Source organism: Python bivittatus, unplaced genomic scaffold (assembly GCF_059951505.1).
Source record: "Python bivittatus isolate LINGU-HERP-01145 unplaced genomic scaffold, Pbiv_v1 ctg000790_np1212, whole genome shotgun sequence".
Classification (NCBI taxonomy): domain Eukaryota; kingdom Metazoa; phylum Chordata; class Lepidosauria; order Squamata; family Pythonidae; genus Python; species Python bivittatus.
In genome coordinates, this window is record NW_028277110.1 from 6,872,498 (window position 1) to 6,898,444 (window position 25,947).

A 25,947-nucleotide genomic window follows, 5' to 3' on the forward strand; every position below is an offset into this window, starting at 1 on the left:
GCATGTGGTTTCTGCCAATGACGGCACCAGCGTTCGAAGCTGGAAAAGGAAGCGGGAGAGGCATAAAACAGACACACCCAACTGAATGACCCAAGCCTCCTCCAACCCATCCCCGAGTACGGCCTTTGCTCACCAATCAGATTTCTCAGCTGCTGCTCCTCTTCCCAAATTTGTCCTGACAAAAGGTAGTGGCAGCATTAGGGGAAAGTGGGGTGGAAAACATCAGGAGATGCATAGACCTCATTTATAACGTCACAGTTGAATAATGCAGGGGATAGGAAAAAAGGGGGGGGGGAAACCTATGGGTCCTTGGAAAAGCTACTCTGTGTTTGATATTTTTTAATCTTCTCAACCTTCCCCAAGTCCTGCTGTGCTGCCTCATCATGGAGGGGGGTGTTCCAGGGAGTGATGAGCAAAGAACCTCTGGAGTATATTGCAAGAGTAGATATTCCCAGCAGGGTCACCCAGGGTGTGAAGGTCATCCCAGCTGCCCAGCTAAGGCAAGCAGGTGCTTATATTGGGCACCAGCAATATAGGAAGATGCCAGAGGCAGGGGATGAAATGATGAAGGCATCCGTTCATTCTGGGACTTCTAGTTGCTGACGTTGCTATACATAAAAAGAAAATCCGAAGCTGCAAAGGCAGAATTACAGTGGAAACATGGAACGTAAGAAGCATGAACACGGGAAAGATCAACACAGTGAAAGATGAAATGAAACGACTACAGATTGACATTTTAAGCATCAGCGAATTGAGATGGATCAAGGATTAGACAATATTGGAGCAATTGACTGCAGAGGGATTTAGTTTTCAATGATTTTTGTATGCATAGTTAAGGAAAAGATTAAAGGCAGATAACAGGACATTCGGAACTGAGCAGCAGAAGACAGAATTTGAAGTTGACCTATGAACAAATGATGAACATTGTTAAAATTTTTACTGAAATTTGAAATGGAAGAAGAACAGTTGAAAGATAGTATGATAAAAGTTTGGACATGATATACTTATAGAAGAGTGGGAAAATATGAGGTTAAAATTGATATTTACATTATGTTATAACTTAAAAGAGAACCTTTATAAATGATGTACTGTTGGCATACGACTCCAGAAAAATGGTCTAGAATGTAGTTCAAATGTATGTTGGAAATGTGGACAACATGAAGGATCATTATATCATGCATGGTGGACTTGTAAAAAAGCCAGAAATGTCTGGGTTTGTTTACTTATTGATTGATTGTATTTATATAATTGCCCATCTCACAAAAGAGTGACTCTGGGTGGCATACAACCCTCAATTTAAAACCCATAAATACATATAAAAACAATCATTAAAACTATAAAAACTATAAAAAACACACAAAACAAATAAATTAAGGTTAAGTAAAACCAGAATTTTTCTTGCTGGGATTAATGAACAGTCAATTAGAAAAGAGCCATGGAAGATTATTTTTATACAGTATATGATTACTGCTGTGAGACTATTATATGTGCAAAAATGGAAAGATTCTGGAATACCCACAATGGAGGAATGGTTGGTGAAGATGACAGAACTAGCAGAGATGGCGAAATTAACTTGTTTAAAGAAAGTTCAACGATCACATTTATCAGTGACTGGAAACCCCTTATGGACTTTTTGCTGAAAAAAGAGAAAAATGAACTTGTGATTTATGGACTTGAATATCAGAAAGGGTAGATTATGGAAGGGAGGAAATTATGATGTAACCTTAGAGCGGGTAAAATACAAATGCACTTATAACCGCTGTCAAAAAGTTTGGAAGCTGCTTCTTTATAATCTTTTTTCTTTCTTTTTCTATTTTTCTTTTTCTCTTTCTTCTTATTCACTATTCTTCCTTATTTTCTTTGTTTCTTTTCCAATATTTGTATTGTTTTTATCTTGTTCAAAATTTCTTCAATAAAAATTATATTTAAAAAAAAGGACTGGACAATTTCAAATAGAAGATCATGCTGTTTATTACTTGGGACATAAAGAAAGAACAGTGCTGTTTTCATAATTAGGAAGGCTATAGCAAGAATAATACTTGGCTACAAAGCAATCAATAACTGAATAATATTAATTAGACTTCATGGACATCCCTTTATTCAAGTTTATTCAAGATCATGCAAGTTTATGCTCCAACCACTGATGCAGAAGAAGAAGAGGTTGATAACTTCTGTGAACAAGTTAAATCTGAAATTGACAGAACATGCAAGCAAGATGTGCTGCTTGTGATTGGAGACTGGAATGTCAAAGTTATAAACATGAAACAGAAAAATGTAGTTGAACTGTATGGCTTAGGAAACCGAAATGAAACAGGAGACCAACTTATCAATTTTTGCCACTCCAATGATTTCTTCATAGCTAACACTGTCTTCAAACAACCAAAATAATGCTTCTAAACATGGACATCATCAGATGGAATATATAGAAATCAAATTCACAATATTATTGCTAAAAGGAGGTGGAGGAGCTCAATTGCAACATCGAAGACATGGGCAGGTGCTGACTGTGGAACAGATCATGAATTGCTCTTGTGCAAGTTCCAGATTAAGTTAAAGAAGAAGAAAGCTAGTTAGTTTCCACAATATGATCTTGAACATATACTCACCATTTTCAAGGAGAACATCAGGAGTCACTTTGAAGTCCTGAACCTCACTGATACAGGACCAGAGGAATTATAGAATGAACTTAAAGAAATTATTAAAAATGAATGTGAAAAGAGACTGCCAAAAATGAAGAAACGGAAGAACGCAAACTGGATGTCAGAACAAACTGTGGAAATTGCCAAGAGGAGAAGAGATGCCAAAGCCGATAAAAATAAAAATCTCAGAAATGAACTTAATAAACAGTTTCAGAGAGCTGTTAGAAGAGACAAAAAGCAGTATAACAACAACATTTGTAAAGACATAGAAGATGGAAACAGAGACAAGGGAAGTCTTTCAAAAGATCTCTGAACTCAGAGAGGTTCCAACCTCGAATTGGTATGCTAAAGGATGCCAGATAGTAACCAATTCAAAGGAGATCAAAGGAAGATTGAAGGAGTATACTGATACCCTGTCCAGTAGAGATATCAATATTCAAGATACTTTAGAAGATATTCCCTACACACAAGTGAAATGATATGTGGGAATGACCTTGGGAGACAGGGCAACGAGATGCAACCCAGACAGCTTAGATAAAAGCTTAGACAAAAGCTTAGATAAAAGGCAGCTTAGCCCACAGCAGGAATGGGGCAAGATCCTCAGAAGAAACCCTCCCTAGTTTTTAGGCTGTAAACGGGATGGGGGAAAGAAGTACTTTCAGACTTGCAAGATTCTGTTAATGTAAACTTACAATAAAGTAGAACTAGCTCATCTGGTCATGTTTCCTGTCTGGTCTACCTTGTAAGGCAGACATAAGAATCTGTAGTACTAGAAGATAGTTAGATCAGCAATCCAGTCATTAAAAAGTTGGAAGGCTACAGGAACTGATGGAATACCCACAGAAATATGACAAGCAACAGAAGAATAATCAGTCAAGGTTCTAACCAAGCTACGCCAGCATATCTGGAGAATGACACAGTGGCCAACCGATTGGAAGAGGTCAATCTACATTCCAGTACCAAAAAAAGGAGACTTAACAGAGTGTGAAAGCTATTGTACAATATCCTTAATTACATATGCTAGCAAAATAATGTTTAGGATTATCCAATGCAGATTAGAGCCCTACATGGAAAAAGAGATGCCAGGTGTTCAAAATGGTTTTAGAAAAGTCTGAGGTGCATGAACATTATTGCTGATGCATGCTGGATAACTGAGAACACCCAAAATAAGTTATTATGTGCTTAATTGATTATAGAAAGGCCTTTGATTATGTCAAACATGTCAAGCTGTGAAATACGCTCAGAAAAATGGGAATCTCAGAACATCTCACTGTTCTCATGAGAAATCTATATACAGGCCAGGAAGACACAGTATGGACAGAACATGGCAAACTACACTGCTTCCAGGTTGGCAAAGAAGTGAGGCAAGGCTGTATACTCTCCCCTTATTCATTCAACCGATATGCTAAATACATATTAAATGAAGCTAGATTGGAAGAAGATGAGTGTGGTTTTAAAACTGAAGGAGGAAAGATCAATAACCTGTGCTATGCTGATGACACTACCCTGATAGCTCAAAATGCAAAGGATCTACAAGATCTTGAAGTCAAGGAGCATAGTGAAAAAAGGGCACTAAAATTAAATATAAAGAAGACCAAACTAAGACCAACAAGCCTTAGAAGTGACAATGAAGATATCAAAGTGGTGGATAGCTTTTGCCTTTTAAGATCAACCATCAACACTCAAGGATCAGTCAAGAAATATGCCGCAGATTAGCACTTAGCAGAGTAGCTGTGAAGGCCTTGGAAAAGATATTCAGATGCTGCAGTGTGTCTATACCCACAAAGATCAGAATAAATGGTATTCCCTGTAACACTCAATGGAAGTGAAAGTTGGACTTTGAAAAAGCAGAATAAGAAGAGTTCTGATGCTTTTAAACTTTAGTGTTGGAGAAGACTCCTGACTCCATGGACAACCAAGAAAACAAACCAATGGACCACTGAACAAATTAACTCAGAATTCTCACTCAAGACCCAAATGACCTGGCTCAAATTATCCTCCTTCAGGCACATTATGTGAAGACTCAACTTTCTGGAAAAGGCTTTAATGCTGGGAAAAGTGGAAGAGGATGATCACCAGCAAGGTAGATGGACTCAGTTACAGTAGCAATGAGTGCACCATTGGAAGACCTGAAAGACCAGGTTAGGGACAGATCGTCATGGAGAAAATTGATCTCTGTGGTTGGTAGGTCAATAACCTCAAAAAATGACTTGATCGCATGTAATTAACTGCAAAAGAACTGAGAGGTTTTCTGAGAATATTCTGAAAAAGGTTGAGAAAATGAAACTAATGGGATGAGTACCATGGATTTACTTTCTTATTTCATCTGAGGTTTGCACACATCATCCAAAGAGGATGTGTCTGCTTTTTGCTTACATGTACAAGTACAATAAGTACAACAGTTATCAACTTACATGTACAAGTACAATAAACAATTAAAGAGAGTTATACATCTCTACCCTTATAATGTTTAATGGCATTCTCATCTGAAGATAATTTTCAAATTTCTGAAACCTCCAATTAACTAATAAACATGTTAAATTTAAAACTAGCTATGATTTCATGCTTAAGAAACTTCTCTTGTATGCTGATTCTCTAATTATGAATATTACTATATCCTCTCAGCATATGTCCATGAAAAGACATAGCCATCATTACTTTTTTCTTAGTTAACTAAGTAAATAATAAGCCCTCCAATACTGTAAGAGCCCCAAAAGCTTGAGATTCTGAATCCTTTTGCCCACCTAACTTTCATCAGCCTAATTCCAGTCCAGTCCCCGCATGTATTCTCAAACAGCAGTGTACCTGGAGAAGCAGCTGACTGATGAATGTAATTTTGGACAGCTCGCCCAAATATGCAACGCTGAGCATATACCATCTCCCAGACCGGTAAGAGTGAGGTTAGCAGCTGTAGGCCCTCAAACACACCTATTCCCTACAGAGACTTGTAAGCCCAAACCACAGCACTGCAGAAAAACTGCTATGCACCACTGAGAGAAACAGGAATTTTTACTTGCAGAGACCACCCCCTGGGGCTCAGGATTCAGGGTCAGTTGTTGACAAAGAAGATCCTTCTGGGAGAATTTAATTTTGTCCAGACTGAAATAAAGTAAATATTTTTAGACTCTCTAGTTAAAAACTACTGATCAAATATTGAGTCCCTAAAAGTTTCTAGGCCTCCCTGCATGGATGTATTAACTTAAAGGTAAATATTTATACCACAGGCATCCTGGAGCTGCCCGGAGGAAAAGCCAGCAGACTGGTCATGGGGACTTGCTGGGTCGATGCGCTTGTATGGACTCTGTGGGACTTTTCATCCGGAAAGGCCAACTAGGCCTTTGCGGCCTTGGAGAATTGGCTTGGCTGGGTGGGGGGGATAGCAGCGGAGTGGCAATCTGCTGTGGACTCTCCCCCCCCCCCCCACTGCACAGCCTTTTTCTCTGATAGCTCCAAAGAGAGGGAAAGGAATATCTTTCTGCTGACTTTGCCTGTCAGCCAAGCGCTTTGTCCATAGGTTTCCGCTCTCAGGGTGAAAGCGGTGGGGTGGGTGAGAAGGGAACCGTTACCAGCGGGTGAGAGAGGCTGGAGGGGGGGGCCTTGGGTGTTAGGCGGGGTGGGCAGAGGTGGGTGCCAGGTGCCTGAAGGTGCTCAGCCAGTGGAGCTGAACCACCTCAGGGTGCTTGGTTTCCCCCTCCTGGGGGATGGATGCAGTTGACCCCCCTGGGCCTTTGGAATTGAGGGGCCTGGAGAAAAAGACGATGTGGCCACCAGGAAGGTCTGCATGGGCCATAATATTATGGTGGCGACGGGCATGGGGAGATATGGTGCGAGATGAGGAGCTGGCTGCCCCAGGGAACGTGGGACTGATGTCCTATACCTGTTCTGCATTCCAGCTTCTTGGTCTCAACCCCTATACCTGGACAGCAGAGGCCCTGGCTTCCGGCTGTTGCTCTTAAATGCCGGAATGTCGGTCTGTAATAAGGCCTCCCTCATCTGCAATTTGATCATGGATGAGAGGGCCGAGCTGGCATGTATTACCAAAACCTGGCTGGGCCTGAAAGGGGGGGGTGCCCCTCTTGGAGAGGTGCCCAGCTGGGTTTTGAGTGTGGCACCAGCCGAGAATCTGGGGCAGGGTGGTGGTGTGGCAACTGTCATCTGAGAATCACTTACAGGTTTAAGGGGCGCTGCCCCACAGGTCATCGGATGTGAGACCCTGTTCATTAAGTTGGGCTCTAGGGATCAGTTGAGACTGTTGCTGTTGTACCAGCCTCCCTGCTGGGTAGCAACCTCCCTGCTTGATCTCCTTGATTCTACCTCTGGGCTGGCAGTGGAGTTCCCAAGACTTATGGTCTTGGGGGATTTTAATCTGCCTTCCCTGGGAGTGGGATCTGAGGTGGTTCAGGAGTTCATGGCCATCACGATGGCCATGGGCCTATCCCAGGTCATCCAGAGCCTGACATGGGACAGTGGTCACACACCAGATCTGGTGTTCCAGATGGTTGCTATGTGATCTGCAATTGGGGGAGTTGTTGGTGTCCCCCATGTCATGGTCAGATCATGCCCTGATTACCATGGGATTCTCTGGCACCATTATCTACTGCAGGGAGGCTGGACCCATTAGACTGGTCCACCCTTGACGACTGATGGATCCAGAGGGGTTCCAGACGGAGCTGGGGGCTGTTCCTGATGGTCTGCTCCACGGCCCATCTGAAGCCTTGGTTGCTGTCTGGAATCAAAGGGCGGCTGAGGCTTTGGATCGGATCGCGCCTATGCAACTTGTCCCCTCCTGTGGATCCCGTCACTCCCCATGGCTTATGGAGGGGTTGAGGGAGATGAAATGAGAGATGAGATGTCGAGTGTCACTGGCACTCAACCAAGGACAAGCTCAACTGAACATGGGTTAGAGCCACTATTAAGGCCCACCAAGTGGAGGTAAGGGCAGCAAAGCAACAGCGCTCCTCCCCTTACTGCATTTGGGTGTTTTGGGTGATACAGAGTCTCTTGGGTACAGGGGGCCCAGACAACCTTTTGCAGGTTCATGCGGAGGAGTTTGCTCAGCATCAGTCGGATAAAATTGCTCGGATTTGTTTGCAGTTGGATACTGGCTTTCCTGCAGGTCTGTGGGAGACGCCTAGGGTGGAGTCTTGCCTGGTTATCTGGGAACAGTTTGAACCTCTTGGACCTGAGGAAGTAGACAGGGTTCTTAGGACTGTAAGCTCAGCCACCTGCTCTCTAGATCCATGCCCCTCCTGGCTTGTGAAAGCAGCCCAGAAGGTGTCACATGGGTGGGTTCTGGTGATGGTGAATTCTTCTTTGAGTGAGGGGGTTGTTTCTGCACCTCTTAAGGAGGCTTTGGTTCACCCCCTCAAGAAGCCATTGCTGGACCCCATGATACTGGACAATTTTCCAACCTCCCCTTTTTGGGGAAGATGTTGAGAAGGTGGTTGCATAGCAGCTTCAGAGGACCGTGGATGAAGCAGATTACCTGGATCCTTTTCAGTCAGGGTTCAGGCCTGGGTATGGTACAGAAACAGCATTGGTCATGCTTTTGGATGATCTCTGGCGTGGGCAGGATGGTGGTTGTGTATCCATCCTTGCCTTACTTGACTTCTCAGCAGCTTTCGATACAATTTACCATGGTATCCTCCTGGATCAACTCAGAGAATTGGGGGTGGGCAGCATGGTATTGTGCCGGTTTGCCTCCTTCCTCCAGGGTCAGTTCCAGTCGGTGGTGATTGGGGAGGAAAGATCCTGGCCCCCTGCTATGCGGGGAGCCACAAGGGTCAGTGCTCTCACCTCTCCTATTTAACATTGACCTCTGGATGAGCTCATCCATCGCCATGGGGTGAGATAGCATCAGTATGCTGATGATACTCAATTGTACATATCCACCTCTGGCGACTTAAGCGATGCTGTGGACATCCTATCTCAGTGTCTGAAGGCTGTGAGGATCTGGATGGGAAACAACAGGCTTCAGCTGAACCCTGGCAAGACTGAGTGGCTTTGGGTTTTCAGCACCTCTGGTTCTAGAATTTTACCATTTTTGGTACTGGAGCACTGCCCCAAAGAGACCCTGTGCGCAATCTGGAGGTTCTCCTGGACTCATGACTCCTGCTCAAAGAGCAGGTGGCAGCCATAGCTAGGAGGGCCTCTGCACAACTTCATATTGTGCACCAGTTGCGCCCATTCCTAGATCAGAGGGACCTACTCACAGTCACTCATGCTCTGGTCACCTCCCAGTTAACTACTGCAATGCACTCTACATGGGGCTGCCCTTGAAGAATATCCGGAAACTTCAGCTGGTGTGAAATGCAGTGGCGTAAGCAGTTATGTATGTTTCTAGTGAGACACACATCACACTTCTGCTTCCGAGCTGCTTTGATGGCCAGTTTGTTTCCGGGTCCAATTCAAGGTGCTGGTGTTGATCTTTAAAGTCCTTCATGGCATGGGGCCAGGCTATCTGAGGACTGCCTCTCCCTGATTTCATCTGCCCGTCCTACCAGATCCGGCAGAGAGGGCAGTTACGGGTTCCGCTGCCTAGGGAGCTACATGTGGTGGGTCCCAGGCGGTGGGCCTTTTCTGCTGTGGGGCCTGCACCGTGGAATCTTCTCCCCCTTGAGGTGAGGTTGACCTCGTCATTCTTGAGCGTCTGGAGGTCCCTTAACACTTGGTTATGCCAGCAGGCCGGGGGACCCCAGGGGACAGGGGAATTAGTGAGGTGGCTCCCTTATTTTTAACATCCTTTTATTCCCGGTTCTATTTTGCTTTTTATACTTTTAATGTATTTATTGACTGTTTTTAGCCTTGTTGTATGCCACCCTGAGTCAACTGTGGTGAGATGGGCAGCTATATAAATTGGTTTAATAAATAAATAAATAAAAACATCCCCACATCTAGGTGAATTCAATATTTTATGAGATGGACTACTACCCTATTTTATTCCTAAAACAAACAAACAAACAAACAAACAAAACAAACAAACAAACAAACGGTAGTAGTAAGAATTCCCACTTTCCCTAAGGAGGATGATCCTTGGTCTTTGGGTATTTGGCACTATTTCGATAGTACAGACCAATAAAAATGGATTTCAAGTTTTTACTCAAGTACGTGAAGTATCTGCTTCCTAAAGAGGCCTCTGCCAAGGCAACAGTGCCCATCCTCTAAAGCTTTGTAAATGCATTCATTTGTTGCTGATCAACATGGCAGATATTACTACTTCGAGAAATACGCCGTAGGCCTTCAAGACACATTCTTCAATCCCTCTTGAGAACATGCTTTTGATTTGTCCATGTAGGAAACAAACAATGCCCGTAGTTTTCACCCTTCTGGAAAAATGCAATATCTGGTCATAATATTTTTTTCTCACTGTGAAAAATGTGTGGCCCTCAGTTGGATGACAGCGCTCTAGTCCAAGGACTGTGCATGTTGTGACTGACTAAGCTGAACACCTTCCACAGGAATGGAAAGAATAAAGCCATGATTTTTATTATTCCCTTTTGCTTAGTCGTAGTGTTGCTCCTGTTCTACACTTTGATCATCTGTGCAATTCTAACACCTTTGGAGGACAGAACTGACACAAGAAACATGGGCTTAATGGTCAGTTTCTTCAAAAGAACCTTCTATTGGCATGATTTGCTGAGGCCAACACCAATGTCTCTGACAGCTGATGATGAATGACAAATGGCTGTAGTGCCTATGTGGGGAAGGGTGATGAGGCAAGTTGCATTGCAGGATGCAGTTGCTACTTGCATGGACAGTGTGCTTCAATAACACATCTACAGTATGTTTCTACAACACATCTACCCATTTTGTAAGCGCATGCATCCTTTGCTGATATAGCACAATTGGGCTCAGCTTTAATCCACCCTCAGATTCTGTTCGCTAGGTAACAGACAGACTTGAATATCTTCACAGAAGAGAAAACACTAATTTTTGATCAACTGGATGCTCAAATCTGCAGCCTGCCCTAAGATTTTGGCATTTACATACATAAATCTTTAATATATTGCAGTGTCACTATATCCAATATAGTAATATACCCAATATCAATTCCACTCCCCAGTTGCACAGGTTTTACTCTGTACCTTTGCCATAGCAAGTGGAAAAACAAGTTATTTGCAGTCAGTGAAATCTTTGGGCTACTGCTCTAGTCCAAGGACTGCACACATTGTGGCTGATTAAGCTGAGTACCTTCCACAGGACTGGAAAGAATAAAGCCATGATTTTTATTATTCCCTTTCGCTTAATAATAGTGTTGCTCCTGTTCTACACTTTGATCATCTGGCAGTTATTCAGCCAGGCTGAACCTGTGTTTCAACACCCTCGGTCCAACCATCCTGTAAAATGACCCTGGGAGCAGGAATTTGAGAAGAGGCCGATGCCTCTTCAGCTCAACTGCTGGGATCCCGATTGTGCCTCTACAGGAAACCTCTGCTCCCAAATATTTTGTTAAACATGACTGGACATGGTTGGTGCTGGATCCTCTGGAAGCCGCAGCATTAAACTGGAATGCCAGAAATTGAACCTAGGTGCTTCTATCTGCCATCCAAATAAGGCTACCAATAGAGGTCTGGATCAGCCGAGGTTACACCCAAGGCTCTGTGAATGGAAGCCCCATGGAAATCAGTGCAACAGAGTGGACATGGGGATGGTTCAAGAGAAGCCAGTGCAGTTCTCTCTTTCAAAATATGCGCGTGAACCTAAGCACTATGGCAGGGTGTCCTCTAACACTACTTTGAGGGCTGCTAGTTATCTCATTTCATTTTACAGTGTTTGCAGTCTTTGTCAAAGAAGATAACGAAAATGATCCACAGTCAAGAAATGATCAGAAGAGAAAGACACACAGAAAAATACTATGAGCATCTGTAAAGCCAGCAAATAACACAATTGAGCAATAATGGGGAGGAAGAAATGCTGGGAACTGAATGGGAGACCTGCGTAACAAACAGCTGCTTAACACTGCCTTATATCCCTCCCCATATGAAAAAGTCTTCTATCCCATATGCTGTAGGTACTCACCTGCACTGACTGGCAAATCTGTTCCCTAAGTCTGATAACCTAACATGATCTCTCAGGAAAAGGTTTCCAGAATACATACGTAGGAAGCTACTTCCTACCAAGTCAGACCTTGGTCCCTCCAAGCTCAAAGTTCTCTATGTTGGCTGGCAGGATGAGGGACTGGATTCTTTCCAAGCCCACCTGGAGATGGCAAGGGTCACATCTGGGAGTGTCTGCATACAAAGCAGAGATTAAACTCCTTCCCTTCCTTGGATATGGGAGGAGGTGGTCTCCCTAAGAGTTGGAGCTGCAGACTGTACTTAAACTCCAGTGTGCTTGCTAGCACTCCCCTTCTCTGGAGACACTTAAGAAAGCAGAAGAATCCTGCCACTGTCTTTGTGAGGTACAGGGTTTTTTTTCTGATTCTGTTTTAAGAGACATGGGTCTTTTCTGCACTATTTCAGGGACCTGCACAATGGGACACACTGGGGGATGTCCATTGCGTGGCAGCATAACGCACACCAGAAGCATGGAAAAAAGATTTACAACTCACAACTCTTATGAGTCCCAAGATGGGCTCCTTTGAACCTCCGCAGCTAGTTATTTATGTTCTCTTCTCCAATACAACAACTTTTACTACTTTGTATCTGAATGAAAATCCACACAGCTTTTCCTGCCAGTTACAAGATGAGAAAAGTTTTCCTCGCGACTACAGAATCACTTCTGAAGTCTTGAAAAACAATGTGCAAATTCAAGGAGACATTCAGAAAGATTAAAGTTATCTCCTCAGCAACTGAATATAGGCAGGTCTACATTCAGCTGGGTGCTGAAAATAGCAGGTCTAAAAGGTCTTCCAACTTCCCGCCGCTATTCCACTGCCTGGTGACTCCTGGCTCAGTGTGACAATTCTTTCAAGGGAAGGACAGACAGAAATTGCAAGCAAACTCTCTCTCCAATGTATAAGGCTGCCCAAGTCATCATGACTGTGGCAGCGCAGAAGTTAAAAACACATCCAGTACAAGAAAAAAAGACGGTGTTAACCCAGGGACTTGTATACCCAGCCCATGAATAAAGTTCCCACGGAAGGCACATGCTTCCCTGACCCAGGGCCCGGGAGAAAAGCCAGGGCTTCAAGGACAGCCTAAAGGATGACGGCACCGGGGCCACTCAAACCTCTGGAGGGAGGGCCAGCACCAGGACAGGGAAGGCACGCTGCCTGGGCCTTATCAGATGATGGTGTTTGAAGGATGGGACCTGTAACATATCCACTTTGTCAGAGTTTACTAGACAGGCAGAAACAACTGGAGAAAGGCAGTTCTTCTGACAGCTAGATCCTATGCCATGAAGTGTCACAGCCAGCACCCTGAATTGTACCCGAAGCCCACTGGTAACCAGCACAACTCAGGAAGTGGGCACACTAAGATCTGTCAATAACCACTCATGCCAGTGCATTCTTGACCATCTGTAGCATCTGAGTGCAGCAAGAGCAAGAAACATTTTACTATCCTTAATGCCATGATATATGTGGGCTTATGTGGGCTCTTGTTAGTATTCAGTCAAGTTCCCTCATCATCTTTCCCCAACGGCACTCTAGGTGATCTCTTCTGTCATTTCATTTCCTGAATCTCCTCATACAACCAGGAAGCCCCAGGGATTGACAAACAGGGAGAGGCCACATAGGAACAATCCAGTCCAAGGCCCATGAGACCCACCTATTCCAGGTAGTAACTAAGGTCTCGGTCAATCTGTCTACCGGATCCCCAGGAAAACTGCCAAGTTCCCTCCGGAACCTGTAACAGGCCCAAATTAGGCTTCTCAAATGCTTTGACAACCACGATGTGCAATTCCACGCATTTGAGGCACGCAGGGGTGGAGGTGGCGGTATTGATTTGAAAATGGCACAAGCAGAAGCTGGAAAGCCAGCACTCAGTCCATGCACGTGTTTTTCTTGTGCAACACCTATTAGTGCCATTTGGAAAATGGAATGCAGCTGGTTGCACCAGCAGCCCAGAAAGTGCTACCACTGCCAACCAAATCAATTTCAGTAAAGCCAACACTTGGAGCAAAAGCATTTTGTCCATGCCCTTTCAGTCCCAAATGGCATTTAATCTGCCTGTTCGCACTCGCTTGATAAGTCATACACTCATATAAAGCTCTGGCCAGACATCTGAAGATGTGTATGTCTAGGCCTGTGCACAGCTTGAAAATGACTTGGAAGAGATGTTTCAGGTCTCATTTGAGTACGGCTCGTATTAAAGCAACCCATTCTTTTTCAGGATCTTTCAGGAAGCCACCCTGAAAGAGGGTCAGTGCTGTGGTCATTTGAGGCATGAAGCACTTCTTCCAAGTCTTGTTCAATGTCTGTAGCCCTGATACATACACCCATATGAAGCTCTTCCTTCCATCTGCCAATCAATCGGAGGCTCTTGTGTCTAACCCTCACTGCTCACTCTTAATTCTCTTCTGAGATCCTTCCATGTGACATTTCAAAAACAATTATGGATACCTGCTGTTATGTCTTTTTTTTTTTTCAGCCTGACAATGAAAGTGCTGAAAAAATTAGACAGGAGTTTTGCAAAGCAAGAACACTGGAGATTTAACAATACAAGTATTTGTTCATTGCAGAGGATGTAAAGAGAAGGAAGAGGAGTTTGGAAATGGTTTATAAATCCAATTTGGTTTCCCCTCCAAAGATGTCATAAGAAGAAAACATTTCCAAGGTCAAAGAATCTATTCCCCCACTCCCCCTATTTTCAATAAATGATGCTTATTCTGCTTTATGCTAATACAGAATAAAAGGCATTTAGGAGAACTAGAGATTCCAGGTAACTCTTCCAGCAAGACTGTATGTCGTGCTTGGAGAATCACTGGATCTGACCCACATCCAACTATAATATTAGGGGGCAAATCATGCACTACATACCCTTGAGGCCAAAAGATGGAATGATCACTAGCATCAACTTCATGTTCCCAGAGAAGGGACGAAGGCTGCTAAGAACAAGACAACAGAGGCCTCATCTCTGAGCAGGAATTTTTGTTGTGCTGCTCATATGGTCAGACACGCAAGGAAAGACGAAGATTTTGGCAAAGGATAAGATCCCAGCAAAGAGACCTCTGATAAAACAAAAGAAGATGCCAGAGCAAAAACGAAGAGGAAGGAAGACTCACTGGGAGCAGCAAACATGCAAGAATGAAGAGGTCTGTATTCAGCTAATGTAGAGAACAAGTATAACTCTCGTGTCCCGTTAATGGATTGGACTTAGATTATGCTTGGGGTTTTCTTTATATGATTGTAATTAATTGTGTTATTACTTCTAACCTCCAAGATAGCTGAACGAAAAACAACTGCCACCCTGACTCTCCTCCCTCATTAACTACTTGAGATGGTGCGTGTTCTACTCCAGGGCCATGCTGCTCTCTCCAAATGTCATTCCACAAATCTCACAGGAGGATATGACTGGACGGAAGGATCTTCTTCTGGCCTCTGCCACTTCAATGGGGAGAAGCAGACTTAATGCTTTCTCCAAGGAATTAACTCCCTGACAGCAACAACACAGTCAAGGAGGCAAGTCTGGTATAGTCCTCCCAGATTTTTAAAATGACAGACCATGGACATATTATGCACACAATCTGCAACTGGTTCAGAAATACAACAGCTCAAAGAACTTTTAGCAAATCCATCTGAATGGTTCCAGCAGCTTTCAGGTGAGTGTCTGAGGCACAACTGCAAATGTTGTGCCAGAACTGAGTACATCAACCTCCCTAATGATGGAAAGGAAAATATATCAGAGGGAACACAGCTGGTTGGCCAAGAAGTGCTTCTTTGCTAAATGATATCATAAAAAACAGCAGATGACTTATTATTTCCAGAAGCCATTGCTTCACTAGATGTTCATGTTAAGAGAAAAATTATGACTGGTGCTGGTTAGATAGCCTCTAAAAATTGCAGCCGTGTTGCTCTGATTTACAGCAGTACTTATATTACCAAATATATCGTCGTAGAACTGCTGGGCTCTTTCTCTTCCTTGAACATTTAAAGCTCAAGATGCTTTCTTTCCATTCAGCTTAATGAGTAATAAAAACCACACCAACCATAGAATTAAGAAGGCCTACCAAGGGGGTAAAATCACCTTTGGGGTTTGCAGAAGAACAGAGGAGGATTTGTCCTGGTTTTAAGTGCCATGAATTTATGATTTATCAAAAGTATCATGCTGTTTCATAGGGGGAATATAATGAAATAACAGTTCCAGTCCTTTCCCCAACTCCACTCATCTAATTCTCCTCTCTTTTCTCCTAGGGCCCCACTACCACAAGAACAAAAAGCAGGCGAAAGCAGGGGAGAGGTGGAAATCTGGCAGAGAAGGAAGTTGTTCCTTTCCTCCCTTCCCCAGTAGCATCTACCTTGGGAGATCTGTGGGAAAACAAAAAACAAAAACAAGACAAAACAAAACAAAAAACAAGGAAAAGCTATTTTGGGACTGATTGTAATTCAAAATTTTTGAATTTGGCAGAGGATTTTTGTCCATGGTGGCCAATTTGTGATGGTGGGCCCTTAACACAAGCAAGGCATATACTGCAATATTTTAATAAACAACTTTGTCTGAGATGATCTTTCCAGTAATACAGACCCCATGGGAGCCAGCATTCTCATTCTCCCGTGAACAAATAAATTAAGAATGAATTACCTTCAGCTGCCCTTTTGAAGAAGACTTTGCAGCTTCCACAGGTCAGAGCACCATAGTGGCATCCCGAAGCTTCATCCCCACATATCAAGCATGTCTTCTGTGGTGGGAAGTAATAGTCAATAGGCAGAACATGGTCCCTTCCAGATTCCAGCCTTTGGAGGCAAAAGAGAAAAACAGGAAGGAAGGAAGGAAGGAAGGAAGGAAGGAAGGAAGGAGAGAGAGAGAGAGAGAGAGAGAGAGAGAGAGAGAGAGAGAGACAGAGACATTAGCATTAGCACGTGATCACATGTGTGTAAGAAAGGGTGGCAGTTAGGGAGAAGACAACATTTACCATGAGTCCACATGTTTGAAAGTTACTAGGAACCGCAGCTGCATATCATACTTCTCTAAGGGCTTCACAAGAATACAGTCAGAAACAGAGTAGGTTCTTCTCCTAAGTGATTTTGAGGGATCGTGCTGGCCCAGGGCCTCTAACAAGTATTGCTCTTTCAAGCCCTCAGATTCCCCTTTATATTTCCCATTTCCTGCCAACATCTTTTGAGGACCAGCACCAAGCTCCCTATGACAGAAAAGTATCACTTCTCTTTTCTTCTGGACATAAAACTTCAACTTGCCTTCACTATTTATCATTTTTCTTCTGTGGCAAGGTTCCCTTACTCAACATGTGGAGCTTCTGCCTATCAAGAAGCCACTGGAGATATACCAGCATCGCCAGAGAAGGACCACAGGTCACAAATGCAACTTTATCATTTTTAGTACAGCCAAATATTACTCCTTTGATGTTAATAACATAAATATGCCCAAGTTTTCAACAGTACACCATAGTGGCTATCAAGAAAGAAGGGTGTCCACCTTTCCCCCCCTTTTTTCTTCCTTTTTCTTTTTCTTACTGCATTTTTTTTCTTATTCACTATTCTTCCTTATTTTGTTTTTTTCCCCTAATAGTTGTATTGTTTTTATCTTGTTAAAAATGTCTTCAATAAAAATTAATTAAAAAATAAATAAATGATGTACCTTAGAGAGAGGGTAAAATATAAATGCATTTATAACCACTGTCAAAAAGATTAGAAGCCATTTCTTTATAATCTTTTTTCTTTTCTTTTTCTTTTTTCTTTCTTATTCACCATTCTTCCTTATTTTCTTTGTTTCTTTTCCAATATGTGTACTGTTTTTATCTTGTTAAACATGTCTTCAATAAAATTATATTAAAAAAAGAAAGAAAGATGGGCGTCCACCATAACTCTCACATTTATACAGTGAAATACTTCAGTTTGCTATTACCAAAAGCTAAATTCCACCCCATTATCAGTCAGAATGTATGCCAGTGGAAGCCTGCATGCGCTTAAAACATCTCTAGGCAAATTCAAGCATCACCCAAGCAAAATTTGTTTCATTTTTCTGAGAAAAATAAGTGAAAGCAGAAGACAGAGATAAAAGAGTGAGACCTCTAGGTATGAATTTCTGGTTTGGATGGCTGAACAACTTCATTTTATCTATAAAATGTCTGCCTCATTTCTGTATTATTCAAAACAATCTTAAGAGATTGGGGCAGATGCAGTTTAACAGCAAATTCGGGGGGGGGGTCCTCTTTCCTTGGGGAAACTCTTCTTGCAGCTTTTCTAGCCAAGTGAAACCAGGCTCTGTAAAAGACAGTCAAAGAGCCATGCCAACCCCCCCATCTTCCTTCAGATACTGTTCTCAAATTATGAGAGGAACTGTCTGTCTTTTCCTAAAAAAGTAATTAAAAAACCAAACATGGGCATCAGTGCAGACATCACTGGTGTCTGAAGCCAAACAGAGCATTAATATTCATGCACATAAAATGCTACCTTCTAAAATGGCCCACTGGAGAGGCCCATTCAGCATACGGAAACCTCCATGCCAAACAATAATTGGCATCACATTTCATTGAAAGCCCAGGACTGGCCGCATACTGTATATAAATTCAAAAAGCAAGCTGTTCCTTGATTCTTTAAATGCATCAGCTGAGTTCACACAAGGTAAATACAACTGATTCATACATATAACAGAGTAAACAAATTAATCTCATCAGGGCTAAACGTGATGGTCTGATCCAGACAGACTGATAAATCAAATGACTGGGTTCCCTCCCCATGCTAATGCCACACTGTTTACCTCTGTATGCTAGGAGAACCCATCATAACCTATAGAGATGACCATAAAGTGGAGAGAACAGGATCTTGAGATTAAATGATTAAACACAAGTAACCCATTTATTCAAAGCAACTGGCTAAGGCTGAACTTTTTATTTTGCCAAGTGTGTCTTCAGTTGTACCCTAATCAGATCTGAATTTAATGGGGAGGTTCTGAAGGAATGTACAAATGACTGGCTCCCTTTAACTTGTTTGGGCATCTTCCTCGTTCAGATGATTACAGTCGTGAAGGAGGCTTGGCGTTAAGGTTTCGACGTGCTTAGTGGCGCAGTTACACACAGGTCCAACTACTGTGATTTGCTCTGCGTGGGGCTGCACTCGAAGATCGCTCAGAAACTTCAGCTGATGCAGAACCAGCTGCCTATTCAGTGATGGGTCAGACCCATTACTGCCACATTACGTTGGAGAGGCACTGGCTACCAGCTTGTTTCCAGGTGGGATTCAAGACACTGATTATGCCCTAGAATGGCTTGGGATCTTCAAGGCCCCTCAATTCTGGACAGAATCTGCTCATCCAATGTGGGCAAATGGAGGGTGTCTGCTGAGGATCTCCATCTTTTGGAAAAGCTGGCAGGAGGTGGTCAGCCCTTTGATGCAGGACAGGTCATGAAACAGGCTCTGCAAGGAATACTGGAACTCTATTATCATCTTGAAAGCCTGACAGTGTTTTCCTCCCCCATCTTATACCAGAGAGAGTCAAGGCAGAGCCGGTTCAGGTTTCCTTTTAATATTCTCTTCCCTTCCTGGGCTTAAATTATGTTTTGCTAACTGTCACATTCCTTCTTCAAATCATCTCTATAGTTCTCTACAGGAGGGGGCTAAGAAGCAGGGATTCTCTGTGGGGGCTTCCCCCCCTCAAGAAAGGTTGCTCTCAGAAGAAAGAGTGGCCCCTTCCCTCAAGTTTTTCCAAAAGTTTCAAAAAACTGGTCATGTCCATCCAGAAGTTGCAACTAGTCCAGAATACAGTGGCACAGGCAGATCTGAGCACACCACAGCGCACCCGCATAATGCCATTACTTTGTGAGCTGCGTTAGCTCCCAGTAATCCTACCTTAAATCTCACATTAGCCACCCAAAGTCACAATCTGAGAGATGGGAGGCCATATAAATTGAATAAATAAATAAATAATCAGTCAAAGAGCCTGCAGGGACTAAAGAGAGACTGGTCTTTTGGCCTGGATGCCCTGCAGCGCTATGACTGTTGCAGTGATGCATTTATACTGATTGTGTGTATTTGCTGTTGCCATTATACTGTTGATTTTATAAGCAATTCAGAACCAACCAGGCTGAAGCAGCATAAAAGTCACTGTAAACACTAAAGCAGGGTAAAGATTGCAAGCCATCAGTATGGTCTGCAGTACTTCAGATGTTTGTAGTTGTAAAAATAAAAATCTTATGGAATGAAACACCTGAACAGAACCTGCTCTCCTGCTTTTCAGAAGCTTTACTGTTGTTGTCTAAGGTCTTCTTGCGTGAAGTAGAGAGACATTGCTGTTATTTAATCCTTGAGTTCATGAGCAGTACCCATGAAGCAAGGGGAGTGGTCATGCTTCATGTTCTCAAGTCACCTGAACATTTCTTGTAACGAAGAAAGAAGCCTTGTGGATGGAAAAGCTCTTTACTGATGCTTTCCCTTGGAATTGAATTGACTTATGGGGAGTTGGGGTATCATCTGGAGAGAGGATTGTATGATGAAAGGCAAGACAATCACACACACACACTGGCTACTTCACCAAAATCCTGTGAAGTAGATTAAGTTAAGATGCAACAGCTGGGAAAGGGCCCTCGATAAGTTTTATAGCTGAACAGGGAATTGAACCTGAGACCACACTCAATCTTAGATCAGTAAATCAATCATTGTTGCATACTGTCCAAATGTATACACACATGTACACACCAGCCAATTTATAATTGCATTCCCAGAACATCTGAAAAAGTGTCACCAGGTCTCCAAAGACTTGCACTATCATATATTTCTTAGACTTTAAAGTACCCGCAAGATGTTTACTCCAACAAAAATGTAATTGCAAGCAGAGAACATTAACAATTTTGATATCACTTACAGAATATTTACAATAGAACTATTTTAAAAAGGGATAACTGTCCCTTTTCAAGTATAACTTTGATGCTCATAATGTCTGTTCTTCTACCTTGTCCAAAAAACAGCTGCTAAACACACATTGAGTCAAAAGGCTCAAAAGCTGGCCATCTTTGGCTGAGATGAGCAAGCTGTCCATTACTGCCTGTGACTCCTTCATTTTGCAAAGGTAAAATAAGGCACTAGTTAGATAAAAACGGTGATGTCAAGAAGGAGGATCTTTGCTGGACGGATTTGCTGTTGTACAACTAGCAAGGAAGTCAATCAACTGGCAAATTTAATCACTCACATGACTAGTTAGTTCTTAGTTGTGCCTGGCACAGAATTCCAGCACATGCTTTCTAGGCATATGGGGGGAGAATGCAGGAGTAGACAGCCAAGTCAGGCAGTGGAGAGAGATGCAAGGCACCCCCCCCCCCCCCGATGGAGAAGCTGCTCTTTGTGGGCTGTGCACAGAAGCTGGGACTGATTTCTAAGCATAGGTGCTTCCATGGAAGCTGCTCCTAATCCTCTCTGCAGCTGGCCTCCTTGTTCCCAAAAGATTCTAGTCTCTTTTCAGCCCTAACAAGGACTCCTAGACCATTAGTTCCAATCACATTGTCCAATCTTGGAAGATTCCAAAGTGGTGTTAACTCCTTTGGGGTCGGGGAAGTGGTCCAGCTGCCAGCCAGACCCTGATGATCAGAGCAGACATGGAGTTCTTGTCTTTCCAAAATAGGAATTCAGTAAATCGGCAAACGAAAAATATTAGTCTCGTGGGGGATCTGCATCTCTCTCTCTCTCTCATGCACACACACATCCCGATAAAGATTGCTAGCTTTATTACAATTCCAGCAGGTACCATTTTTCACAATTTACACTACCAAAAATAAATAAATAAATCCGAATGCTCAGCTTCAAATGCTTCAGGTCAAGTTCAGATATGGCTCAGTGTGCGAGTCAGAGTTGGGGAATGAAATGGTTGCAAGCATAGGTGTGAGGAAGTGCAACTGTAGCCCCCTTTTCTGATGCTGGAAAAGTGCAAAACACTCAGTAATTTTCAGTGCAGCAGCAGCTGCATCCAGAAGAGACAGAACTCTTCCTCCCAGCTGTCACTGCTGACCTGAAGGTCAATTAATGCAGTTAATTCTAGTTTTTAAAAAAGCCACCTGACGTGGAAGCAAGGACACAGCAGCCACTCCAGAACGCTTGTCCCCTCTCCCCCTAGCGGCAGTTGGCTGGGAGGCTCGTCCACCAGCAAACCCTTCGTATCTTCATCCTGCTGACGGTGCCGCTCTTGCTCTTCCTGCAGCCTCTGGCCGCCCTGTGGGAAGGCTCACTAGCTGGATTCTGCAGTAAACTGGCTTCTTGCTCCTGCCTGCGCTTGCTAGTCCGCACTGACGTCTCCTCTGCCTTAAACTCAGTCACACTCTGCAGCCTTTTAAAATGTCCATCAGATGGTACAGCCACACAGTGAGCCTCTGGCAGAGAAGAGGTCTGAACCCAGGCCATCCAGGCTTAAGCAAGCCTTTCCTCTCTCTGCTGAAACTTTCAGAATCTCAAAAAGCAACCTAAGTTTTGTCCAGTTTTAACTTCAGGTAGAAAACACGTCTAAGCTGAGAAGCACAGCACGTCGCAGAGTCGCGCTCTTTGAGGCTGCTTTCCCAGGCACGTGCCCCAAGCCAAGGCAAAGAGTGGGGCTGAGTGGGGAGAAAGAGGCTCCCACCTGCAGCTGTGTGGCACAGGCCTGATAGCTCACTCTTCGCAGCACATTTCTGCAGTGCCAGACCACAAAAATACTCTTTAAAAATGCAAGCCAAGTGTCAGAGCAAAGATTGGAAACCTAGAAAACCAAGATAAGGCAGAGTGAAGCAGACACAACTTGTGCAGGAATGACGTGGGCTACAGATTCCACTGAGTTCACAACTGGAAGGTTAAGGCCAAAAGTGTTCACATGGTTTGGGATAAAGAGAAAGAAACAAACTTTCACCTCTTTTTCCTTGGTACGAGATCGGAGAGAATGATTGCAATGCTCCCTGGTGCTCTCTCCAGAGGCAAAACTGCTGAGCAAAATACTGGCATTTTCTCACAACAAAGGAGTGCTCTGCTAGCCAGGTGATCACAGGATGTCCATGAGGGTGGTCCGTGTCCGTGTGTGTGTGAATAGTGCATTCCAGCAATCAGCCTGGTTTTCACTGCATGCTCAATGGACCAAGGGCAGCCTTGAATACGATGACATTTCAACCTCTCCCTTCCCCCCCCCCCGCCATCCTACCCATTGCTTATGCTAAAAATTTCCAACTGAGCCATTAAAGAGGGAGAGAAGTACATCCTTTTCAAGTAGAGCCAAGTCACAGAAATCTGTAATTCATTTATTTATGGATGGAGTTTCAAAGTTCCAAAAAATAGCTTTCTTCCCTGAGAAGGAAGGATTATTTATTTTAAATACTTCTGACTTGCCACTCAAGAACAAACCTTCCCAAAGGGGCTTAAGGAATACAATTAACACTGATTTTACTTTTTTCCAAGGTTAGATTTTGCCTAGTTAGATTTTATGTATTTCAAAGGTACTTTGCTGTTGAAGACAGGAGTATATAGGCTGGCTAATCAGGCACTACAACAAATGGATAAATTTTCTTTGCTGTGTTTTATTTCAAACAAGTCCATTTCCCTCTTATGGTGATGAGGCATTCAAGGCCTGGTCCTGCAACACTCTCCTGAAGAAACAGCCCCAAAAGAGCAGCAGGTATTCAGAACAGCATCCTACTAAATTAGGGGCAACTGACTGGTACCCCGCAGGCCTAAAGGCATACTAATCCCACCACCACCACACAACCAAACACCAATCTAGAATATATAATAGCAGAGGAGGGAGAGGAGGGAGATATCCTGTGATTTCATTTAAAAGAAAGGGGGGAAACCCTCTTGATGTGATATTGACATATCTCAAACCACAAATCTAATTGCATTGAAGGTGCTAGTGATTATCTCTATCATTTTAAGTCTCTGTGACCTGGATCCTTAAGAAAGACACTTCAACCTACCCCAGCCTTTTTCCAGATCCCTCGGTCACCTGCTGGAGGGGCAGTTTGGGAGCTTCAGGGCAACACATCTGGAGACACCAGATGAGGGAGAGCCAGTTTTATCTAGCGGTGAAGGCTCCAGGCTCGAAACCAGGAGATAGTGAGTTCTCGTCCTGCCTTAGTCATGAAAGCCGGCTGGGTGACTTTGGCCAGTCCCTCTCTCTCAGCCCAGCCCACCTCACAGGGTGGTTGTTGTGGGGAAAATAGGAAGAAGGAGTATTAGGTATGTTCGCTGCCTTGAGTTATTTATAAAAGTAATAAAAGCAGGATAAAAACAATCTAAGAAAAAATCTAAGAGGAAAGAAACTCAAATGTTCTTCATAATGGTCCATCAATACCTGTGAAGGATCTTATTAGGTTGTACGTTACAACTTGTAGAAGAGAGAATCGCTTTGTGCAGCAAATAAGGTCAAACTCTGTAACCATTTTTTGGAAAATAAAGCAATTCTTCCAATAATCCAGTTATTGGCCACCATTTTGAAGAAGGATAAAAATAGTTACCAAATTCTGCATAGATTGTTTTAATGCTTCCTGATGATAATTCTCTGCTAAAGTTTCAACAAACATCATGAAGACATCATGAAATCAAACCTCAGGAGAGCTGAAGACAACTTAGCCAAAAAACCATTCAAGTTTGTTTCTTTTCATATCTCATTTCTACAACAAACTAAATACCACTTCCTTAATGACTCGTTAGCCTGAGCTGCTGCCTTCTATGGCAAAAATAGGAATTAGCTCTACTGGACTTTAAAAACAAAATAAGAGTGCCTTCACTAAAAGTGGGATGGTGGCATATTTTCACTGTATGCTTGAATTCACATGTTTTTCTTTTATGAAAGAAAAATAAACAGATATGAATTCAAGCATATAAAATGAAAATACACCACCCTCCCACTTTTAGTGAAGGCATGTGTTATATTTTATACTGATCTGGACTGCAAGTTTAGTTGATGTTACAAGCTGGCCAAATACACTGGGTATGGATTTAATGGATTATTTATGGGCCAAGACCAGACAGATGAGCTGCTGTGGTGGACTCTTCAAATCTCATTTCCCCCTCCATTCCAGCACAATGACAAGACACCATGGAGTACTGTTGGATACCCTCAGTGGCCACTGGCCCTCCACTCATCCTAAATCCTGCCCCATGAATTGTAGGAGCCGGCTGCAGAACCACAAGGAAAACAGCCTTCCCAGCTTAGCGTGAAAGCAGAAGCATAGCAATTATAGCAGAAAAGCACTGTGGGAAGATGTTAGGATTCTGACAACTACAAAGGACTAGGAATTCATGCTGATGAACAATTTATTACATACTTTACTGCTCATTTCACCAAACATCTGCACCTGACATGGGAAAAAATATTCTGCCACAATTGGATGGATGATTCAAGCTACTCCAGGGGAATTTGCCCAAAGGCAAGTCATTCATTTTTATAGGTTCAGTGACTGGCCTCATTTCTCATACACACGCATTTTTTCACTACTCCCTAAAACAGACTACAAAGCCTGTTTATTTATTGAGTTTCTGGCTCACCCAGAATGAAAACATGGCAGATCCAGAACATTCATCTTTGCTCATTCATACTACAGAGTCTGGAGTGGTTGCAGGTCTGAGGCGTTGGGGAGCAGTTGGCGGCTCCAATCAATTGTAATTGTTTTAGACAGGAAAGTCATTTTCTTTTCCTCCAAATGCTTTGCTGAATTTTGTTTCTCTTTCGTGAAACAGCCTTGAGCATGTTTCCAAGTTGACCATCTCCTGCTTGCACGGATGAACTGCAGAAGCGGAAGACAAATCCCAAGGTGAGAGAAACTGACAAAGATTGATCAACTCATTGACAGAAACTCTCATTTTTGACCTTATAGATGTTGAAAAGATTGCTGGGTGTGGAGCTTGGCACAAGAACAGCGTTTCAACAGATTTTGAATAAGTATAATTTTAAGTTACCAAAGGGGCAGAGGCAGTTCCAGAGACTATCACTGTGGCTTTCAAAGCTTCTTTTCACTTTTGCTTATCCTGAAATTACTGTTTCTTTGCTCTCTGAGTCTTTGTGGTTGATGCAAAGTGTTGGGAAAGTTCAGTGTCTAGAATTGGAGCTCTAAGCCCAACAGAGGCTTGAGGACAACCACTTGTCTCTTAAAATGAGAGAAATGACCCTGACAGTTTAGCAGTTTTCAGGATTTTTAATGGAGGTTTCTAATTTCTGCAAGGCGTATATGTGTGCGCACGCACATGCCTTTGAGTCAGTGTTGACTCCTGGTCTGGACAGGTCCCTGCCATTTTCAGAAGTGGTTT

The 25,947-nt window shown here is 43.1% G+C and overlaps 1 protein-coding gene across 1 annotated transcript in view; it reads right to left on the reverse strand.

The window, feature by feature from the left end:
- Positions 1-25,947, reverse strand: part of AR (androgen receptor) — a 171,279-nt gene that overhangs the window by 89,180 nt on the left and 56,152 nt on the right. The window contains exon 2 of the mRNA XM_088129293.1: positions 16,322-16,473. Coding sequence (XP_087985419.1) covers positions 16,322-16,473 — 152 coding nt within the window. The remainder of the gene's footprint in view (positions 1-16,321; positions 16,474-25,947) is intronic.